General features: G+C 33.6%; 1 protein-coding gene and 1 non-coding gene across 2 annotated transcripts in view; both read right to left on the bottom strand.

Annotated features, from left to right (window-relative positions):
• Positions 1-24,475, bottom strand: part of PPP1R13B (protein phosphatase 1 regulatory subunit 13B) — a 125,300-nt gene that overhangs the window by 43,450 nt on the left and 57,375 nt on the right. Inside the window, 2 exon segments of the mRNA XM_074291062.1 lie at positions 13,869-13,945; positions 23,087-23,206. Of these exon segments, the coding sequence (XP_074147163.1) occupies positions 13,869-13,945; positions 23,087-23,206 (197 nt within the window).
• LOC141559302 (small nucleolar RNA U109) lies at positions 7,705-7,852 on the bottom strand. The gene has a single exon (XR_012487358.1). It is a non-coding gene; the product is annotated as a small nucleolar RNA U109 (small nucleolar RNA).

Raw genomic sequence — 24,475 nt, 5'->3', positions numbered from 1 at the left:
AACTAAATATACATAATCAACTACCTACATTTGTTCTCAAGAGTCCCAAAAGGAAGGTCAAAGGCCTGTTGCTGAAATTCTTGGGAGGCCTCATAATCCACTACTGGATAATTTAATGGACCCTACTTACCAAATTACTGCTCCCTTTTCCAAGTTTTTTATTGTACTACCATCCTCCTAATTACCCAGGCTTGCAACTGTAGTGTCTCTTACACACATTTCACATTCTCAATTTCTTGTCAAGGTGATATTCTTCCTTCACAGGATCTCTTATATAAATCCCCTACTTCGCATTCACCTGACTGCCAGCCTGGCATAGTCCCGCATCATCAAACAACTGCACTACTGTAATAGCCTTTTAACTAGCCTCCCCACCCCAAGTCTAATCTTTCTCCAGTCCATCTCCCAGCTACCAAAGGAATTTTCCAGGATCAAATATAAAATTTTTTAGTTTGACATAACTTCCCAGACTTCTTACACTTTACTTATTTATTTACACTTTACTTACTCAGTAATCCAAGAGCCCTCTGGCTCTTATTACTCTTAAACTTTGAATAATCTTCCCTTTGCTTTTCACTTCTACCTTCTTGGCTTCCTTTTTAAGGTTCAGCTTAAATTGACTCCCTCAGCCTCCCAGTAACTAACTGCTAGGGCATTCCCTTAGACTACCTTCCATTTGAACTGTATATACCTTACAAGTACAATTATTTACCTATTATCTTCTATTAGAATGTGAGCTTCAAAAGACAAGGAATGTACTTTTGCCTTACTTTGTATGCTCAATAAATGGAAAGCATTTTTTAAAAATGTTTGTTGACAGATTAACTGAATTACAATCAGTTCTGCTCTAAAATATTTCAAAAATGCAAATCTATCCAAAGTGACTGATATATTTGAGAACATTTTGAGCACAACACAAATTTCAAATGTCTTCTGAGAATGCAGAAAATTGTAACACTTTACAGTAATTCACAAGTTAGAACCTCTCTTCCCCACAAGTAAACTTCTGGTCTTTGTCAAGATAAAGTACCACTACTCCCAAAGAGATCTTAAAGAAGAGAAAGGTATCTGTATGTGCAAGAATGTTTGTGGCAGCCCTTTCTGTAGTGGCCAGAAACTGGAAACTGAGTGGATGCCCATCAATTGGAGAATGGCTGAATAAATTGTGGTATATGAATGCTATGGAATATTATTGCTCTGTAAGAAATGACCAACAGGATGATTTCAGAAAGGCCTGGAGAGACTTACATGAACTGCTGCTGAATGAAATGAGCAGGACCAGGAGATCATTATATACTTCAACAATACTATCTGATGATTAACTCTGATGGACAAGGCCCTCTTCAACAATGAGATGAACCAAATCAGTTCCAATAGAGCAGTAATGAACTGAACCAGTGAACCCATTGAAAGAACTCTGGGAGATGACTATGAACCCACTACATAGAATTCCCAATACCCCTATTTTTGTCTGTCTGAATTTTGGATTTCCTTCACAGGCTAATTGTATACTATTTCAAAATGCGATTCTTTTTTTTACAGCAAAATAACTGTTTGGACATGTATACATATATTGTATTTAATTTATACTTTAATATATGTATTGGTCAACCTGCCATCTGGGGGAGGGGGGTGGAGAGAAAGAGAGAAAAAATTGAAACAAAAGGCTGGCAAGTGTCAGTGCTGTAAAATTACCCATGCATATATCTTGTAAATAAAAAGATATTAAAAAAAAAAAAAAAAAAAAAGATAAAGTACCATATTTCCTATATATCTTAAGGAGCGGAAGGAGCTGTGGGTAGGAAACGGCTAGCTGGTACCACAACCACTCCTTTCAAACACTATCCCTCTTCCGGAGTTTCAGTCTACCTAACTTGATCCTATAGCCCAAGGCCAAGGACACAATCACTATTTATTGTAGCAGTTCTGTATTTCTTAACCATTTAATATATCCAACACTCTGCTATCTTTTTTTTTTTTTTAATGGATGAATTTTTTTAAATTTCCAAATACACATAGTTTTTAACAATCGTTTTTCTAAGACTGTCTTCAAAATTTTTATCCCTCCTCTCCTTACCTCCGTGTTTCCTCAATACAGCAACTAATCTGATACAGGTTAAATACATACAATTCTTTTTTTTTTTTTTTTAATTTCCGTATTTGTCATGTTGTATATGAAAAACCAGATCAATGGGGGTAAAAAAAACCACGAGAAAGGAAAAAAACAAACAAAAAGTAAAAATCCTTTGATCCACATTTAGTCTCTGAGGTTCTCTCGGGATGCAAAATTGCTTTGAATCACTGCATTATTGAGAAAAATCAAATTTATCATGATTGATCATCACATAATCTTGTTATTACTATGTACAGTGTTCTCTTGGTTCTGCTCATTTTACTCAGTATTAGTTTATGCATGTCTTTCCAAACTTTTCTGAAATCAGCCTTTTCATCATTTCTTAGAACAATAATATTCCATTACATTCATATATCCTAAAGGATATAAGTTAATTACCCCATTCCCCAACTGATGGGCATCGACTCAATTTCTAGTTTCTTTGTGCTACAATTTTTAAAAATTAGGACTCCTACTACTGGGCTTATATCCCAAGGAAATACTAAAGAAGGGAAAGGGGACCTATATGTGCCAAAATGTTTGTGGCAGCCCTTTTTGTAGTGGCTAGAAACTGGAAAATGAACGGATGCCCATCAATTGGAGAATGGTTGGGTAAATTATGGTATATGAATGTTATGGAATGTTATTGTTCTGTAAGAAATGACCAACAGGATGAATACAGAGAGCTTGGAGAGACTTACATCAACTGATGCTAAGTGAAATGAGCAGAACTAGGAGATCATTATACACTTCAACATAGAGAAGAGCTAATCCAATTCCAATTGATCAATGATGGACAGAATCAGCTACACCCAGAGAAGGAACACTGGGAAATGAGTGTGAACACTGGGAAATGAGTGTAAACTATTAGCATTTTTTAATTTTCTCCCCAGATTATTTTTACCTTCCGAATCCAATTTTTCCTTTGCAACAATAACAACAACAAAATTCGGTTGTGTGTGTGTGTGTGTGTGTGTGTGTGTGTATACACACACACTGTACTAGGATATACTATAACATATTTAATATGTATGAGAATGCCTGCCATCTAGGAGAGGGGGTGAAGGGAAGGAGGGGAAAAATTCAGAACAAAAGGAGTACAAGGGATAATGTTGTAAAAAATTACCTATGCATATGTACTGTCAAAAAAAGTTATAATTATAAAATTAATAAAAATAAATAAATTTTAAAAATAAAATAAAAAGTAAATAAAAATTAGACTCCTATCTTTTCTTTTATGTGTCTCTAATGAAGTTTTTGAACATTGTGCCCTTAACCCCCATTTCCCATCTAGACTCTGTGGTTTTTATTGTATGATTCTGTACATTATGGTGATCTTTAGAAATTCATCACATTATAGCAGAATTGCCTTTAATTATTAACCTTTTCTGAACTGGGACTAGAATGTGTTATAGAATTAATGTGAGTTATCTTGAAGTCTTTCTTCTTGGACTCCACTGATTCTATGTGTTCCATAATCTTGGAGGTCGCTGTTCATAATGACCAGATGGCTAGCTTAAATCACCATCACGATTCTGCAGCTATAAACTCCCTGAAGAAACCATTCATTTTATCCTTATCTTAAGAAACAAGTGCTTTTGTGTTACCCCTAAATAGATGACAGAGGATCATACTATCTTTTATGCATTTAAGAACTGCTTAACCTAAGAGGGGTCCTCATATATAGTGACCAAGAGGCTTTCATCATTAAATGGAAATAATACAAGACCTCATCCCTCAATTTTTTCATGAAAAGAGTATATATAATATTATCAGGGGTTGAGGTCACTAGTCTTAGCCCCAGTGATTTGCCCCCCTCCGTTAGCCCAATAGGCTTAGCTCTTGTCAAAAACTCTTTTGCTTCATTTACTGGTGATTCTTTCCATTATGAAAAAAGAAAATACAAATAAATTGTGGCAGCATTCTCCTAGTAGTCTAAGCTGTGAGCAAGGAAACTAGTCAATATAAGAGCCCTGTGGGACAGAATAAATACAATTTTTATTTATACTCATTCCTAAATAATGGCAATGTGTTTAGCAGGTCTTCAGAGAACAAAAGTGAACTTAAAGAGGAGTGGGTGTTAAAGATCAGTGAAATAATAAAAGAATTCTATAGAATCTGATTCTCTTAACTATTTTTTTGGTTAAAAAAATAAAACTAGGTTTCTACCCTCAAGAAGCTTACTTTCTAATAGAATACAACACATAAAAGGAAGCTATAATTAGGTGGAGATAGTAGTAAAGGTAGAAATAATAGTTTGGGAACTAATGGGCTACGCCAAGCTTGAAATGAATGCGACTGTCATGGGTGCTTATTGAAATGGAATTTATGGGTATTAATTGGAAGCTGTGACCAAAGGGTAGACACTGTCAACATGAAAGATTGCTGGTGAGGAAATAGAAGTCATTTGGTCTTGGAAGTCATGAGCTGAGATAAGTTTTAAGTGAATCATATTAATGTCCCTCAAAGATATCATATGCCTTCTCCCCAACTGAATGACCAACTGATATTCTCCCAAGAACAGCATTAATTGGAGATTAGGTTTATAATCAATATTGATATTGATCAATGTGAATATAAAGTTAATGATGATGTACTGACATACACCTAGGACCAAATGATCCCTTAAACCAAAGAAAATGTAGTCATTGCTGCTCAACAATGTTCTTAATACCATTCTGAGCACCATCCTTTGAAGAATCAGTATTATGTTTCAGGTGATTCTTGACCTGTGTCTAAGAGAATAAAAGAAGGAAGAGAACAAGTATTTGTTAAACACCTACACTTTGCTTTATAATTATTATCTCATTTGATCTTTGCAACAATCCCAGGAAGTAGGTGCTATTAGCCACATTTTACAGTTGAGGAAACTGAGATAGACTTCAGGTAATTTGTTCAGGGTCGTACAACTAGAATGTGCCTGAAATTGAATTTTCTTTCTTCCTTTTTTTTTTTTTTTTTTGCTGAGGCATTTAGGTTTAAGTGACTTGCCCAGGGTCACACAGCTAGGAAGGGTTAATGAAATTGAATTTTAAATGAGGTCTTCCTGACTCCAGGTTCACTGTACCACTTAGCTGCCTACAGTTGGCAAACTGATCATACAAACTTTTCCTTCACTTAAAGGCAATGTATATGCCATACTTACAGATACTTACCTAGTATAACATAGAGACAGCTAGGTAGTACAGTAGATAGCACGCTGGGCCTGGAATCAAGATGCAAGTTCAAATCCAATCTCAGATGGGCACATATTAAGCACTACATAAATGTTAGGTAGGTAAATTGGTTAAGTAGGTAATAATAGTAGTAGTAGTAGTAGTAGTAGTAGTCATCATTGCCTTCAGGATATGGGATTGCAGTACTGCTGATGTGACATTATCAAGGCTGCAAAACATCCTCATCAGCCACTCTGATCAGAATATACATTTTACTACAAGAAGCCTAACATTGGACCTACTAATGCAATATTTTCTCAATTTTCCATTTTCCCTATCACCACTAGGTAGCTGATTATGATTTCTAAAAACAACAGCTCCATAATCACATACCAGATTGTCAGAGTTAGGTAAGCTACCTAGTTAAATTGGGAGTGGGGTGGGGCTAAAGACAAGGGGCTCTCCATTCTGGTAGTTTCTTGGATCTACCCATCAAGAAGACTTTCCTGACAAGGATGGACTATGATGGACTATTATTATTATTATTATTTCATCCTCTCTGCAGAGCTACCCATCCAGGTTCTTGCTCTCTTAGAAGAATTTATGTGGTAATATTTCTTGTCAAAATGACTACTTGAATGGAAACAGGCAGATCACTTTACCCATACCTTAAAATCTAAAAATTACCCCAAGATGGATTTTTTGTTGTTCCCCCCCCCATCTGAGAAATACGAATAAAACAGTAGGCTCCTAGCAAAACAGGGTATAAATGGAACCTGCAGGACTCTAAATCTAGAGGCAGCATGAGTAGAAGGCTCATTCAGAATTTCCAAAGATAGTTGGAAATGAAAGTAAGGGACCCTGAAAGTCAATAAAAATGTCAGCAATCAATGAGAACATAAGGTCTTCCATAGAGCAATAATATATATGATAATATAATTTTGCAACAAGTCCCAAAATACTGCAGAACCTCCTAAATGAGATCCGTAGTCACTTTAAAAAAGCTTGGTCTAACTATTCATACAGGGGGAAAAAAAGATTAAAAATGCTTTTTATCCAAACTACTACATATACACCCATGTGAATAATCTAAAAAATTCATATATTAATATATATTATCATGGAAAAGAAAAAGAAAATTAATTACATGAAATTTAAAAGCTTTTCAACAAAGATTAATATTGCCAAAATTAGAAGGGAAAGAAGAAACTGAGAGAAAAATTTTATAGCAAGTTTCTCTGAAAAAGTCCTCATACAGGGGAACTGTGCCAGTTAAATCAAAGTTATCAAGAATCATGTGAAAAAAATGCTCTAAATTACAATTAGAGAAATACAAATTAAAACAATTCTGAGATACCACCTCACACCATCAGACTGGCTAAAATGACAGAAAAGGAAAATGATTAATGCTGTAGAAGATATGGAGACATTAATATTCAGCTTGTGGAATTGTAAAGTAATCCAATCCCTCTGAAAAACAATTTGGAACTATGACCAAAAAATTATAAATCTGTTCATACCCTCTGATTGAACAATACAGGTCTGTATCCTACAGACATCAAAGAAAAGAGGAAAAAATGTGTGTGTACAGAAATATTTAAAGCAACTCTTTATGGTGGCAAAGAAATGGACACTAAGAGAATGAACATCCTTTGGGAAATCATTGAACACACTGTGGTATATAACTGTGATAAACACTATGATTTAACAAAAAATGATAAGCAGCATGGTTTCAGAAAATCCTGGGAAGACTTATATGAACTGATGCAATGTGAAATGAGCAAAACCAGAAGAATACTGTACACAGTACAGAAATATTATAAGAATGATCAACTGTGAAAGACTTACCTACTCTATTCAAGGTAATGATTTAAGGTAATTCTAAAGGACCCATGACAAAAGATGCTATCTACTTCTAGAGAGAAAATTTATGAATTTTGAATATTAAGTAAAGTATGTTTTACCCCCCACTTTATTTTTACTGTTTTCTCGTTTGTTTTCTTCTGCAAAATGGTTACTATGGAATGTTTTGCATGACTTCACATGTATAATCGATATAAAATTGCCTTCTCAAAGAGGAGGGGTGAGAAGGGAAAGAGCCAAAAATTTAAAATATAACTGTTAAAAAAAAATCTTATGTGTAATTTGGAAATATTTAATTAAATAAAAGAAAAAAAAATTTTTAATGACACCTCCCCCCTACCCAGGTCCAATTCTTTTTTGATTATGCTTATTGTCTCAAAACAAGTCATAAAATCTAAGGTTGGACATTTTTGTTAATTCAATGACTATTAAATAAAAATAAATTTCACAGTTTCCACAAATATCATAATGAAGTCATTACAAACTTGAGTTTTTCCACAAATGCAACTTTTAAGACATAAAAATACAGAAAAAATTAATTTTTACATTAATTCTTATTGTAAGATATTTCTTTGATGTAGGAGAAATATACTACTACTCAACCTTTACTATAAGGTTGGCAGCCCTGAAGACTCCTATGTTTTATATAGCATGTACTGGCTATAATCATACTTCTATTGCAATAAGAAGTATGATTTTTTTAAAAAATTCCAACATGCAGAAACAGAATTAAAGTAAATAAATATGGTAATAAATTTAATCATCAATAAATACTCAGTATTGATCTTGACCTCATAGTTTATATAGATCTCAGAAATCTAGGTACAGACTTCTAGGAAAGACAGAAATAGGAAAGATATAGGATAAGTCTAAATCTCCCAGAAAAACACTGAAAATTGTTAGGATTACAAGGTGAGAACTCAGGTTGTCTGGACAATTAATTACAAGGTGAGAATAGGTTGACTTGACAGTTCTCTGGCTCAGACCTTTGGTTCAGGCCTTTAAAGAGAGTTTACATCTTAGGAATTCTAAGAGGAGCAAGTTCATTGGTGGAAGTATTTCCCCACGCCCCATTGAGTTCTCACATGCCTATTCTCTGGGAGGATAAAAGAAGGGCAGCATTGGGGTCTGAGAGAATCTACACTGATATAGAGTTGTGACGCCAGGCAGGCTGAAAGGAGACCAGTCTGATTTGGGGAAGGACAAGAGCTGGAGGAGATTCAGAGCTCCCAAGAAACCTGCGCACAGAGGAAAAGATTTTACAGATCTCCTCCCAGAGAAGGATTATAATTGAGCAGATGACCGGACCCTCACAATTCAAGAACTTTACAAAAAATAACTAAAATGATGCCAGAGTCATCCCAAGAAAAATGGTCAAAGCATATGAATACAGCTTTCAAATGAAGAAACAACCATATGAAAAACTGTTTCGAATAATTCCAATTTTGAAGATGAAAATTAAAGTATCTCTCTAGTTGCACCTATTAGATTGACAAAGATGACAAGAAAATGATAATTGTTGGAGGGGCTAAGTTAGGACAGATACACTAATGGTTGATAAAACTGAACTGGTCCACCATTCTGGACAGCAATACAGAGTTGTACTCAATCAATAAACTGTACATACCTTTGACTAGTGCATGCCACTACTAGACATATACATTAAAGAGATAAAGATCAAAGGGAAAGGATCTACACATAAAAATATAATTATAGCAAAATTTTTTTGTAGCAAATGAATACAAAATACATGCCCATTCATTGGGAAATGGGTAAATCAATTGTAGTATAGAAATATTGTTGAACCATAAGAAATAAAAAAAAAAGAATTCAGAAAAACCTTGAAAGAATTATATGAATTGAAGCAAAGTGAAGGGAACAGAATCAGAAAAACAACTCACATATCAACCAAAAATGTAAAGGAAAAAATTTTTGAAGACTTAATAGCTACCATCCATGCAATGATCCATAATAACTAGATGATGAAGCATTCCTTTCACTTCTTGGTAAAGGGGTAAGAGGCTTTAAAGGAAGAAATCAGATATAGTGATTACACTTATTTATTACTAAGAGCAGGTTTATTGGGGCCTTAAGGAGTAATGCTGAAAGATGATAATACAAGAAAAATTTAAAGTCTCATTTAAAAAAAAGACAACATCAGTACCCTAATGATGAATTTAACATTTCTTTCTTTTTTTTTTTTTAGAATTTTTTTCCACAGTATATATGCATGAGCAATTTTTTTAAATAACATTATCCCTTGTATTCATTTTTCCAAATTATCCCCTCCCTCCCTCTACTCCCTCCCCTAGATGACAGGCAATCCCATACATTTCACATGTGTTACAATATAACCTAGATACAATATATGTGTGTAAATACCATTTTCTTGTTGCACATTAGGTATTAGATTCCAAAGGTATAAGTAACCTGGGCAGACAGACAGTAGTGTTCCTTCTCTGGGTGTAGTTATTTCTGTCCATCATTGTTCAACTGGAAGTGAGTTGGATCTTCTTTATGTTGAAGATATCCATTTCAATCAGAATACATCTTCATACAGCATTGAAGTGTACAGCGATCTTCTGGTTCTATTCATTTCACTCAGCATCAGTTCATGTAAGTCTCTCCAACCTTTTCTGACATCATCCTGCTGGTCATTTCTTACAGAGCAATAATATTCCATAACCTTCATATACCATATGAATTTAACATTTCAAAAAAAGAACAAACTATATGTAAGAGATTCATCTATGACTGAAAAACATGGTGAAAGCGAGGGATAACTAATATTCAGCACCCGTGGGCTACACTGCTACTTTCACAAAGTCATGAGGACATGAGCAACATTCAGAGGATATCGATTAGATCCACTTGGGCAAAATTAGTGAAAGCACAAATAAGAGATGTACAGGATGGGGAGGAAACAGCATCACTTAAATGTCAAATCAATGAATCTACATGTGCACTGCAGCATTTTCTTCTAAGCAAGATTCTCTCCATTACTATCAAGGACACTGCCATCCCCCATTGAAATTCCCTGGGCTTGAAAAGTTGGGCATGATTCTTGACTTCTCATACTCACTCCACATAACCAATTCATCGTCTTGTCCTATCTTCACAACATATTGCCCTCTCTGTTCAGAAAGGTATAACCCTGATAAGTAAGGTCTTATTCACCCTGTGCTTAAATACAATGCCCCCTTTTTCCTCCAAAGAGAAGTAGAAAGAAAATCCAAGGGACTTAAAAATAACTGACACTTCCATAGCATTTTAAATTCAACGAGAGGATACATCATCTCCATATGAAATATATCTTCTAATACCCAGTTTACAGATGAACAAACGGAGACAAAGAGGTATTAAGCGAATTGCCCAAGATCACCCACAATTGCACAAGTCTCACCACAATTTCAGATGTTCCTAAATCACTGGTCTGAGCTCTCACCATGGAGTTTCATTGCCTTTCAATACCTAGGCTTTGGAATATGTTTAAAGTAGGGTCTTTTAAACTTAGATCCATCAATTTATGGCTTTTTTTTTTTTAAATAATAACTACTTCAATATAATTGGTTATCTTTGTAATCCCATATTTTATTTTGTTCATTAAAAACATTCTGATAAAGTGTTTATTACACAGAAAAGTTAAAGCATTTACTTATGGATGTAATCTATTTAAAAATAGAAGAATTAATTTAGATATCTAAAATATTACCATGAGTTTTAAATATAACTAATAATCTGTTTTCCTAAGAAAAACAATGTTCAAAGAACAAAATTTAAATTTACTTAAACTGTCCCTAAAATAATTAGATAAAAATTTAGTTATTTGTATTCAGAAACAAGCTCATTTTGCTACAATTCTGAGGGTATTAGGTTTTAAGATTTGTTGTTTGAAAGGTTTAATAAACAAAGAACAAGTTCTAAATAAACAATTACCAAAGCAAAATACAATTATTTCTGACCATATTCACCATAAAAAACATTGGATTACTCTTAAGCTTCTCAAGTTTCCCACCATTCTCTAGTGCTGGCATTTTTCTAAAACTGGCATTTTTCCAATTCCAACAACAAAGAATAAATGTCATGTGTTGCATAAGAGTAAGCTGATTAAACCCTTGAACTTTAAACTATCCCTCCTCCATCTGAAACAGTATAATAAATCTATCTCATTTTCTGAATGAAGGCTATTCATTTTTTAATTTAATTTTTAAAATCACTGTCACTTTCCAATAGTCATCCCAACCTCCCTCTCTTCTTGTAACAAAGAAGTATTTAAATAAAATAAATACACTATTTGACAGATTAGGCCCCAACTCTCAATTTACTCCCCCATCCTAATACACTATCATTCCTTGTAATAAAAGAAAAACAGTTAAGCAAAACTGACTGACTCCACTGAGAGGAAACAGTGTTTCCACAGTAATCACATTACTCTGAAATCAACGTTAACTTAGTTTTTAAATGTTATTAATACAGGGTATCCCAAAACTTTGGTATACTTCTTAATTTTAATAATTTCAGAAGCACGAATGCTACAAAACTTACAAAAGACATCATTTGAAAATTTAATTATTTACATTTCTTTTACACTTATTTTAAGTACTGTGAATTTTGAAAGATGATTTTAAGAGGAGCATTATGTATGTAAGTTTCTGAACAATATGTCCTTGGACAAGTGGATGAATAGAGGAAGTCTTCTTGTTTAATCATGATTATCTGAATTATACCTAACTTTTTCTTACAGGGTACTGTCAAAACTGTCATAAATGCATCAAAACTTCATTCTTTGGATGACCTTATGGCTAAAATTTAAAATGTAATATCTTCAATCACTGATCAGCAATTAACTTAAGTCAAAAATTAACTATGATGCACATCATAAGATGCCAGTTATGGTGAATTTTAATTTTTAAAATCTATCAATATTTTTAAGTTTTAAATTAATCCTTTGAATTATTTTTGTTTATGGCATTTATACTTCTAAAGTTATTAAAAGGTTAAGACTGCAGTAAAATTTCTTGGATATCCTGAATTACAGTCATTGTATATAATTCATATAAGCCTTCCCATGTTCCTATGAATTTACTTGTTATTTCTTACAACAAAATAATATTGCTTCATATTCACATAATCAGTTTGTTCAACATTTTCCAATTGATAAGTAGTGCCATGAATATTTCCATATATGTGGGACATTTCTTTTTGACTCTGACGTTTTTGGGATACATGCCTGTCATGAATGAAGTTTTTGAATCAAACAATTTTGACTGTTCAGTAATTTTTTTGTATAATTCCAAAATGTTTTCTAGGACAGCTTATCCATTTCACAGTTCTACCAACTATATACTGCCCAGTTTCAATGTGGGTTACTTTTAAAATTTTAAATTCATCCAAGGTGAACATTCTATATGAACTAGTCAATTACCATAAATTATGTATATGAAAAAACTCATTGCTTAAAGAATCTGAATTTAGTATATCAATTCAAGCATACAGGTGGATCTATCTTACAGGAAAACCTACTCCATTAGCTGATCCAAAGGTAGCATGGCATAATGGGAAAATTACTACATGAAGTTTCAAGAAGTCGTGAGTTTAAATACCATCTTTGACAATATGGGACACTGGGCAAATCATTTATCCTCTTTTGGCCCCATTTTTCTCATAAGGGAATGTCCATTCATTAGAAAATGGCTTAAAAGATAATATATTATGGTATATGAATGTAAAGGAATATAATTGTTGTATAAGAAATGATGAGCAGGATGATTTCAGGAATGCTTGGAAAGAATTCTATGAACTGTTGCTGAATAAAATGAGCAGAACTATTCTATCATTTAAAAAAAAAACTGAGACAATTAATTTTTTTGTACTTTCATTTATAATTTCCTGAAATACAGCACTGAGGGTGAAAAAAAGGTTTTGATAAAGCTCACTGGGATGTTAATGGAGCTACTGGACCATATCTTAAACCCAAATCACTTTGGCTTTCACTGATTGGTCAACAATAGGTCTGAAGCCAAACCTCACTTGATCATTGTTTCAGTTTAGACAGACTTTATACTGATCTGCTGGTTTATACTTACTCCTAAACTGCAAATTACTATCTTCTTTAGCACCTAACCAAAGCATATATGTTAATTTTAAAGACAGATATTTAAGAATATTGATAAAGTATCTAAGTCACAGATCAAAAGACAAGAATTTCAGAAGCTAAAAGAGAAGTTAAAAGTTAATATAATACAAACCACACAAAGCATCTTTTCCACAATGTCATACTCTAGGACTCAAATAATTGCCACAAGAATAAACAAAAATGGGGCACACAACTACAGGCAATGATACATTCCCTAATTTTTCTGACTCTCCAAGGCTCAAGAGTTTAAAGGACCATAACCTTTTCCCAAGAGCATTACAAATGCTTACAAAACATATGGTTCCTACTCAATCCATGCGTGGATGGACTATCTTTGCTCCCAATGTTTAATCCCACTGGGCAAATCAATAGAAATAATAAATTCTGCTCAGAAAAAAAATTATTTGTTTAAAACATTAAAGCTATTCCAGAACCTACATTTATCAATAAAGATCACTTTAAAAGCATTAAACTGACTCATGCATATATGCTGTCAAAAAAAATTATAAATAAAATTTTAAAAATAAGTAAATAAAGGGAGGATTTGAACAAAAACAAACAAACAAACAAAAAGCATTAAATTGTATTCAATGTTACCTACCCCATTTTCAGTATGTTTCTCAGCAGATGTACTTATTCCATTTCTTTGATTTCTTTGATCTTGGATCTGACGGCCACCTAGAAAGGAATAAGTCTCAATCTTACTAAAAATTTCTAATGTTAAATAGATTTCCCCACTTTGTTAATTGTATTTACTCATTAAACAGTTGTTACAAGCCTAGTTATGTGCATGACACTGATAGTCATGAGAATCAAATCACACAAGCTAGGGATTTGCGAGCTGGATGAGAATCTCAGGAAGAACTTAGTCAAACAACTTTAATTTTAGAAGAGAAAACAGGCTAGGAAGTGACCAACCTGAAGTCACCAAAGTTGTATACAGCAGACCTGTGGGTCAAACCTACATCACTAGCCTCCAAGTCCAATGTTATTTTTATTACATAACAGCTAAAAACCAAAAATACACAACATTTCATATAAGATTAAAACTAAGCCACTGTTCCTCTACTACTATAGTTTCCTAAAGTATCAAAGCTGGTAAGCTATTATTAAGAAAGGCCTTTTAACTCCACATAGGGTGAACCAAAAGTCTTAGGATAGTTTTTAGGCCAGTCCATATTAAACACTCAATGGTGGAAAAATATTATCACCCAAAAAACATTTTTAAGAAAAAAGACACACTTCAATGTAATACAGTAGATACAAAACAAATTGTTATAATATGGTCTTATGGTCTCAAATACAGCAGCTTTGTAAATCAACTTGTTCAATAAAATTAGTTGTCTCTAGAGAAACATAAATCTCAATTCATTCAATTTATCATCTAATCTTAAAATTCATTTATTTAAAATTATTTCTTAGCCCTTTTTCCCCCACTCATGAAAAAGTATGAACTACAACATTGTAACTTAACACTTAGAATAGTTAGCTAGTACTCTCAATATTAGACTCTTAGTCCCTAAAGAGTTCCAGGGTAGAGCCAAGATAGTAGAATGAAACCAGGAAGATGCTTGAGCTTTCCCAGTTTCCCTTGAAAACAATATGAAACCAAGTATTCTGAACAGAGTCTGATGGAATAAAACCATTCTCCAGCTCAAGACATTGAAAAACTTCAAGAAAGTTCAGTCTCACTGCGGTGAAAGGGATGTTTAGTCCAGCTCAAACAGTGTCCAGGAAAGCAGTTAAAAGGGTCTTAGTCACAGCAAATCATCAACTGAGACCCTCGGTCCTGCCTCTATAGCAGAGTAGATCTGTGGGGCAAACTCCAGTCCCAGTCCAGAAGGCAAACTTTTAGTCTAGGAAACCAGATTGTTGCCTACAGAGAGCAGGTAGGGCTACCCCCCTACTGTGAACAAGCTCCAAACACAAGGGGCTCCTGTGCTCAAAGCCAGGGCTCAGAGTAATACAAGAACATTGAGACAGTGTTGCCTGCACCCTAGGAAGAGAGCTTGACTTAAAAAAAAATAAAAAAAAAAAAAATCACTAAATAGGAAAAAAAAAAAAAAAAAAAAAAAAAGTGAACAAGAAACAGAAAAGATCCTTAACCACAGAAAGTTACTATGGTGAGAGGGAAGATCAAAATACCAACTCAGAAGAGGACAAAATGCCCCCATGGAAAATTTCAAAGAGTGAAAAGCCCAAAGAAGCTTCTTTTAAGTACTCAAAAAAGATTTTAATAAGAGAAGTAGAAGAAAAATTGAGAGAGATGCATGCAAGTTAACAGCTTGGAAAAAGAAGGAAAAAAATTAACTGAAGAAAACAATTCCTTAAAAAATACAATTGGTCAAATACAAAAGGAAATCCACTGAAGAAAACAACTCCTTGAAAAGTAGAATTAAGGGGCAGCTAGGTGGCACAGTGCATAGAGCACCAGCCCTGAAGTCAGGAAGACCTGAGTTCAAATCTGCCTCAGACACTTAATGTTTCCTAACTGTGTGACCCTGGGCAAGTCACTTAACCCCAAATGCTTCAGCAAAAAAACAAACAAAAAAGAAAAGTAGAATTAATCAAATGGAAAAAGGAATAGAAAAGCCAATTGAAGAAAATCATGTTCTTCATTCATTCATTCAAAATCTTCAAAGCTATGGGCAAATGAATTATAATGCTATGAAATGAATGCTATGGGCAAATAAAAGCTATGAGACATCAAGAATCAATCAATTAAATTAAAAAGAATTTTAAAAAGCAAAAAAACCCATAAAATATCTCATTGGAAAAACAGCCAACCTGGAAAACAGATCTAGAAGAGATAATTTTTAAATTACTGGTCTACCTGAAGGCCACAATCAAAATAGAGCCTGGATAGCAGATCATCAAGGAAAACAGCTCTGATATACTACAAAATAGTCAATTTTTTCCCCACCCTTATGCATCCTCCCCTTCCCTACAACAGAAACTGTAATTCAATATAGGTTATAAATGTGCATAATGTAAATTAATCATATTGTGAAAGAAACAGATCAAAAGAAAAATCCATGAAAAAAAACAAAAACTGAAGATAGTATGCTTTGGTCTGCATTTTGATTCCATCAATTCTTTCTCTGGATGTGAGTAGCATTTTTTCTCTTTTGGAATTGTTTTGGACCATTGTGTTACTGAGAATAGTTTAGTTAATCACAATTGATCATCATACAATGTTATTGTTATTATATACAATGTTCTCCTATATACAATGTGGTTTTGTTCACTTAATTCAGCAAGAGTTCATGTAATTCTTTGTCATTTCTTAGAGTAGAAAGGTATTCAATTCTATTCACACCATAACTTGTTCAGCCATTCCTCAATTCATAGGCATCTCTTCAATTTCCAAAAAGCACTGCTATAAATATTTCTATAGAAGTAGATCCTTTCCCCTTTTTAAAAATCTCTTTGAAACACATATCTAATAATAGTATTGCTGGATCAAAAGATATCCACAGTTTAGTTGTCCTCTGAACATAGTTCCAAACTTTCTCTCCGGAATTGCTAGATTGGTTCACAACTCCACCAAAAATGCTTTAGTGTTCCAATTTTCCCACATCCTCTCCAACATTTATCATTTTCCTTTTCTGTCATATTGGTCAATATGATAAGTGTGAGGTGGTACCCCAGAGTTGTTTTAATTTTCATTTCTCTAATCAATAGTGATTTAGAGCATTTTTTTCATATGACTACAGATTGCTTTTTCATATCCTTTGACTACCAAGTAGGGAATGATTTGCATTCTTATAAATCTGATTCAGTTCTTTATATGTTTGAGAAACGAGGCCTTTATTAGGGATATTTGTTATAAAATGTTTCCTAGATTTCCGTTTTCCTTTCTCGGTTGCAATGTTTTATGTGGACTTATTTTATATCTTGTAATTTTGCTAGAGCTGCTAATTATGTCAACTAGTTCAATTAACACTACAGAATTCTCTAAATATTGTATATGCAATATATCATTGCCTATTCTAATTCCTTTGATTTATTTTTCTTGTCATGTTGTTAAAGCATTTTTAGGACAACACTGATTGATAGTTGTGATCGTAGACTTGCTTCACTTCACTCCTGATGTTAGCGGAAAAACTTCCTGCTTACCCCCATAATAGATAATGCTTGCTGATAATTTTAGATAGTATCTATCATTTTAAGGAAAGTTTCATTTTTTCCTATGCCTTCTAATGTTTTCAATAGGAATGGGTGCTATGTTTTGTTAAAAAAAACTTTTCTGCATCTATTAAAGATAATTAAATGATTTCAGTTGGTTTTGTTACTGATATAGTCAATTATGCTGATAACTTTCCTAATAGTGAACCATTCCTACATTTCTGGTATAAATTCTACCTAATCATAATGTATGATCCTTATGATATATTGCTATAATTTCCTTGCTAGTATTTTATCTAAAATTTTTGCATCAATTAGGGAAATTGGTCTATGTTTTCTTTCTCTTTTAGCTCTTCCTGGTTTAAATATCAACACCACATATATGAATGTTATGAAATATTATTGTTCTGTAAGAAATGACCAGCAGGATGAATACAGAGAGGTCTGGAGAGACTTACGTGAACTGATGTTAAATGGAATGAACAGAACCAGGAGATCATTATACACTTCAACAACAATACTATATGAGGATCAGTTCTGATGGACGGAACTCTCTTCAACAATGAGAGGATCCAAATCAATTCCGATTGATCAGTAATGAACAGAACCAGCTACACCCATAGAAAGAACACTGGAAAATGAGTTTGAACCACAACATAGCATTTACACTCTCTGTTATTGTTTGCTTGCATTTTTGTTTTTCTTCCAAATTTTTACCTTCTTTCTAAATCTGATTTACCTTGTGTTGTAATGGGCCAGATCTCTGAAACCAGGATTCTTTTTTTTCCCCTGAGGCTGGGGTTAAGTGACTTGCCCAGGGTCACACAGCTAGGAATTGTTAAGTGTCTGAGACCAGATTTGAACTCTGGGTCCTCCTGAATTCAGGGCTGGTGCTCTATCCACTGCGCCCCTGAAACCAGGATTCTTACAAGGTGTTAACTTAAGTGGAATTGATAAGACAATGGTTATGTAGTTTAGCATGGTGATTAATAGTTCTCTAGTTCAGCATGAATGACTTACAATAAATAATAGTTCCCTAGTGATATAATGATTGTTCCAGTTTATATGCAATATATATTGAGTATAAACCAAATTCAGCTAGAGACAGACTCGGGACTAGGACAGACTTGAAGAAGATAGAGGACTGGAGGCAGAAGCTCAAGCCCTCAGAGCCAAGGAGAGACATTCATTCCATCTCCCACTTTTGTGGTGGCTGGAGGCTAGAGCACAAGCCCTTGGACTGACACAGACTTCAAGACAAAGACTGTTGTGGTGGTCCTCCTGCTTCCCCCACAGAAACCAAAACACATTCTGGAGGACCTCAAGAAAGCTAGCCTGGGCCCCAGATAAGGAAACTAGACTGTGAAGGAGATAATAAAGTATTTGGACTTTATCTCTGGCTATTCTTGTGGTGATTACTCTGCTGAAGCAAACGCTGGTCCAGAGATCTCCAGAAAACCAACAAGAACATTATATTATGTAGCAAGACAACTGTATAAATATATATATACATATATTGTATTTAACATATACTTTAACATGTTTAACATGTATGAGAATACCTGCCATCTAGGGGAAAGGGTAAAGGGAAAAATTGGAACAGAAGTTTTTGCAAGGGTAAACACTAAAAAACTATCCATGCATGTTTTGTCAATAAAAAAATAAATAAAAATTTAAAATAAATAAATAAATATCAGTATTACACTTGTGTCATAAAAGGAAATTTGTAGTATTCTGCCTAATTTTCCAAATAGTATGTATAGTATTGGAATTAATTGCTCTTTAAATATTTGGTAAAATTCCCTTGTGAATCCATTTGACTTTCGAGATTTATTTTTAGGGAGTACATTAATGACTTGTTCAATTTATATTTCTAAGATAGGGTTATTTAAGTATTTTATTTCCAATTTCTGTTAATCTTGGCAATTTATATTTTTGTAAATATATACCAATCTCACTAAAATTGACAGATTTTATTGGCATATAATTGGGCAAAACAGTTCCTGATAATTCTTTGGGTTTTTTGGCTTGTTTGTTTTGCTGAGGCAATTGGGGTTAAATGATTTCCATACAGCTAGGAACTATTAAGTGCCTGAGGCCAGATTTGAACTTGGGTCCTCCTGACTTCAGGGCCAGTACTCTATCCATTGTGCAATCTAGCCACTCCCCCCCCCCAATAATTCTTTTGAGTCTTCTTTGGTATTGAATTCTCCCTTTTTATTTTTAATACTAATAATTTAATCAACTTTACATGTCTAACATGAAGGACTGGAGGGTTGAGAGAGAGGCAGCTATAAAGAGACAGTGGTTGACCCTATGGTTTAATTGGAAAAGGGAACTACCAAATAAAATCATTCTACAACTGCAGGTCAGTAACTGTTCTTCAATCTACGGCCTTAGAGCCTTTCCTAGAGCACTGAGAAATGTAAGTGACTTATCCAGGGTCAAAGAGTAAAATGTGACAAAAGCAGGAATTAAGCCAAATCCAACTTTCTATCCACTTAATACTCTTCCTCTCCTGTATCTGAACAGCAGGTTGCAAAGGTATTGATCAAAAAAACCTGAGGGTTGAAAGCTCAGTGTCTGAAAAATATGATGCAAAAGTTAATATAATACTGGATTTCATTAAGAGAGGTATGATCTAGCAAGGAGGAGAAATACATAAGAAAATTAAGGTAATGTGGAAAAAAAAAATTTAAGGATAGCGATAAAGAATATATAGAACAAGTTAAGTCATAAACATTGCCTGAATTATCCTATTCTTGTAGTGTTATGTTCAGTTTTGAAACCACATTTTAGGAAGGATGACAAATTAGCATATAGCATGATGATGAAAAGAAAATGAACTATGACACAAATATAAAAGATTGAAATTATCTTGTAAAGTCAATGTCAAATTCACCTGCAAAAGTTGCTTATAATAGATTAAAATGTGAAAAGTATTTATCAAAAGAAATAAAACTCCAATGTAACATAGATAACAATTTGTAATTTTCCTTGAAATTATATCCACTCACATGAAAGAGTGCTCCAAATCACTACAGATCAGAGAAATGCAAATTAAGACAACTCTGAGATACCACTACACACCTATCAGATTGGCTAAGATGACAGGAACAAATAATGATGAATGTTGGAGGGGATGTGGGAAAACTGGGACACTAATACATTGTTGGTGGAGCTGTGAAAGAATCCGGCCATTCTGGAGAGCAATTTGGAACTATGCTCAAAAAGTTATCAAACTTTATACCCTTTGATCCAGCATTGCTGCTATTGGGCTTATATCCCAAAGAAATACTAAAGAGGGGAAAGGAACCTGTATGAGCCAAAATGTTTGTGGCAGCTCTTTTCGTAGTGGCTAGAAACTGGAAGATGAATGGATGTCCATCAATTGGAGAATGGTTGGGTAAATTATGGCATATGAAGGTTATGGAATATTATTGCTCTGTAAGAAATGACCAGCAGGATGAATTCAGAAAGGATTGGAGAGACTTACATGAACTGATGCTGAGTGAAATGAACAGAACCAGAAGATCACTATACACTTCAACAACAATGCTGTATGAAGATGTATTCTGATGGAAGTGGATATCTTCAACATAAAGAAGATCCAACTCATTTCCAGTTGATCAATGATGGACAGAAACAACTACACCCAGAGAAGGAACACTGGGAAGTGAATGTAAATTGTTAGCACTACTGTCTATCTACCCAGGTTACTTATACCTTCGGAATCTAATACTTAATGTGCAACAAGAAAATTGGATTTACACACATATATTGTATCTAGGTTATACTGTAACACATTTAAAATGTATGGGATTGCCTGTCATCTAGGGGAGGGAGTAGAGGGAGAGAGGGGAAAATTTGGAAAAATGAATACAAGGGATAATGTTATAAAAAAAATTACTCATGCATATATACTGTCAAAAAATTTTTATAATTATAAAATTGAAAAAAATTTTGTAATTTTCTAAGTCAATAAATATGCAATTTCAATCTACAGTCTTAAAGCATTTTCTACAGCACTGAGAAATTTAAATCACTTATCCTGTCTATTTGAAATTGACACTACTGACTTCATCAAGGTTGACACTTCTTTACCATTAACAGTCTGATAATTTAAAGGATGGGGGAGAACTTTAATTTATTAAAAATGTATAAAATGTAAGCAAAAACAAACAGATTTCAGAGACAGAACTAAGAGCTGTGAAATATGCAATATCTGAAGTTGCAAAGCATGGTAGGTACCTCAAATCATTTTTGCATGACTTTAAAAAGCTAAAATTCAAAATGAAAATCAAAATGAATGCTTGTAGACTACAGGAAGATTTGATTTGATTTCAGAGGGGAATTTTTGCATAATTAGGAGAGAAGAGTCACTGAGTACTAGGAGTTTTGATTTGAGGTGGCTCTGAGTAGTAAGAAAGGAAAAAAAAAAAAAAAAAAAAAAAAAAAAAAGAACCTGACAAGTAAAGATGGTGTTAGTTCTGTAAGAACTTCCTTAAGAAGAAGCAGCAAGTTAATTAGTAAACGGTTATCTGGGCTTCCTTACATTGTCCGAAGAGAGCCAGGCTTTTGTAATAGTCTACCTTAAAGGAAAATATTGACTAAATTAAGACTGTCTCAGGGTAATTGAATCTAAAGACCTTACAAATCAAATTTTTAAAACTTTTTTTTTTTTTAATGTGAAAGACTCCTTTGGAAATCTGATAAAACCTATGAACACTTTTCTAAAAAAAAATGTTTTTAACTATATAAAATATAAAAGATTGCAAAAGAAACAAGTTATTTTGAAGTAGTTATCACAATATTTTTAAAGAATAATTTTACAGATTCTAGGTTAAAAAATGGTGTTGCAAATGCTTTGTTGATTTGAGAATAGATTTGCCCAACTAGATTAGAAAGGGAGCAATTAGCAAACAGGCAACTTCCTGTGTTATACAGATGTTCCTAAAGGGACCAATGAATTAAAAATCTGAATTCCAGAGTTGTGACCAAGAACATTAGTTTTCCTTACTGAAGTATTTCCTTGCCAAGCGTCTATAAGTTATGTGGCTACGTTCTTCCACAGATACTGAGTTCAATGGCTGGAGAATGTGACCCCAGCTTTATATATGAATCATGACAGATTTATTAATCTGCATTTACATTGATATGTGTCACTATGATGTCATTATTTGCTACTAAGTCAAGAGTTATGTTTAAAATCTAAATGTGTCATGATTATTAGTGGTTTGCTTTTCGTAAATGAAAGCCCTTGAGTAAAGTCACAACAGGCAACCCCTAGGAAATTTAAAGTCTGACAAAAACCAAATGGTAGTGACCCTTCTCTAGGAACCCAGACCTTGTCAGGTTAGTGCAGGTTGGGTAAAACAAACCAGAGAGTTTAGGGAACAATATTCCAGACAACCCCTAATACATTATAAAAAAAAAAAAAAAACCTAAAGTGTACAAGAGAAAAAAAAAAAAATTCTAACAATTAGAGCTACCCCAAAATGAAATGGGTTGTCTTGTGAGGTATTAGGTTCCCTTCTTCCCATAAGTACTGCAATTGCAGGTTGTAATGACAGATATTAAAGAGATGATAGGCATACAATTAATCTTGTCATTTTAAGGGGTGGGGGAAGTCTAATGAATAAATACAGCATTCAGATCTTCAAACTTTTCATTTAAAATAAATATACATACCTTGTTCATTGCTCTCAGTTGGAGAATCCTCATGACGGAGGAAAAATTTCACTTCTTCTCTTCGTGGCCCCCACTTTTGTAGATGTTCATACATCATATGATCAAAGGGGATAGGACGCTCTAGAACAACATAGAAGATAGCTCATTTATCCCAGAAATAAGACAAAAGGTGGAACAAAAACATGAGCAAAAGCAAATATAAATAAAATGTTTAATCTGAAGGTATTTGTTACCTTCAGATGAAATATTGCAAGCATTTGAAAGTTTTCCTTTGCATTCTCTAATTTCTCAGTTCTCAACTCAAAACCTAAATATTTTTTCTCTTCTTGAAAGAGAAGATAAAGTTTAGTGAAAGCTAAACTTCTACATCTTCAATCTTCCTATGATCTGCAGTCCATGCTCCCAATCCATTCCAACTTCAAATACTCTTAAGTTGAGACTTTTTTGCCTAGACTGCTGTAATACATTCCTAATTAGTGTCTCTGTCTCATCTCTTCTACAACCCATCCATCAAACAGATGCCAGAGTAATCCTAATGGACAAGGATGAATGAATGAAAAAGTATTTAGTAAGCACTTACTAGATGCAAAGCACTATGCTAAGCACTGGAGGGAGAAATGCAAAACTGTCCAAAACATATGAGCAGGCAGTTTTTAAAGGAAAAAAATTCAATCTACTAAATAGCCATAGGAAAAAATGGCAATAATTAGAAAAATAAAAATTAAAGCAACTCTGAGGCTGCCCATCAGTTTGGTGAATATTACAAAAACAGAAAATGACAAGTCGGAGGGGCTAGAGGAACAAAGGCACATTAGCATATTCTTAGAAATGTGGATTGGTCTACCCATTCTGGAAAACTACTTGAAACTAAATTGTGCATATCCTTTCACAGAGAGATGTCACTTCTATGCTTATATCCCAAAGCAGATCAAAGACAAGAAAAAGATCTAGCTTTAAGAAAATATTTAGGAAATATAACAAGAAAATTAAAAATAAATATAATACTACCAAGATTATTTTAATTGTATGTTTTTCATCACTATTTCTCATGTTTTTCACATTTACGGTATTCTCAAGTAACAACCATCTATCCATCAGCATGAATAATAACTGTCAAAACAAACAAACAAAAAAACCCAAAAACCTATAGGGAGTTGTGAGCCTATTTCAGTAAATATCTTCCAATGGCTAGAACATAAATGTTCTCCTAGTTAATGTTATACGGTTGCAGATTTCAGAATATCACAACCTCTAAGAAACCAAAACTGCAAATAAAGCCAAAAAGTAATGAACAAATGCATGATGGGTACAACTGATATATTTCCAATGATAACTTATAAACAAGAAACAGCACATGGATATAATCAAATGTGTAGTAGGAAAAGGAGA

The sequence above is a fragment of the Sminthopsis crassicaudata genome, chromosome 2 (assembly GCF_048593235.1).
Source record: "Sminthopsis crassicaudata isolate SCR6 chromosome 2, ASM4859323v1, whole genome shotgun sequence".
In the NCBI taxonomy this organism is placed as follows: Eukaryota; Metazoa; Chordata; class Mammalia; order Dasyuromorphia; family Dasyuridae; genus Sminthopsis; species Sminthopsis crassicaudata.
Note: the sequence above shows the minus strand (reverse complement) of the source record. Positions and strands in the feature narration are given on the sequence as shown.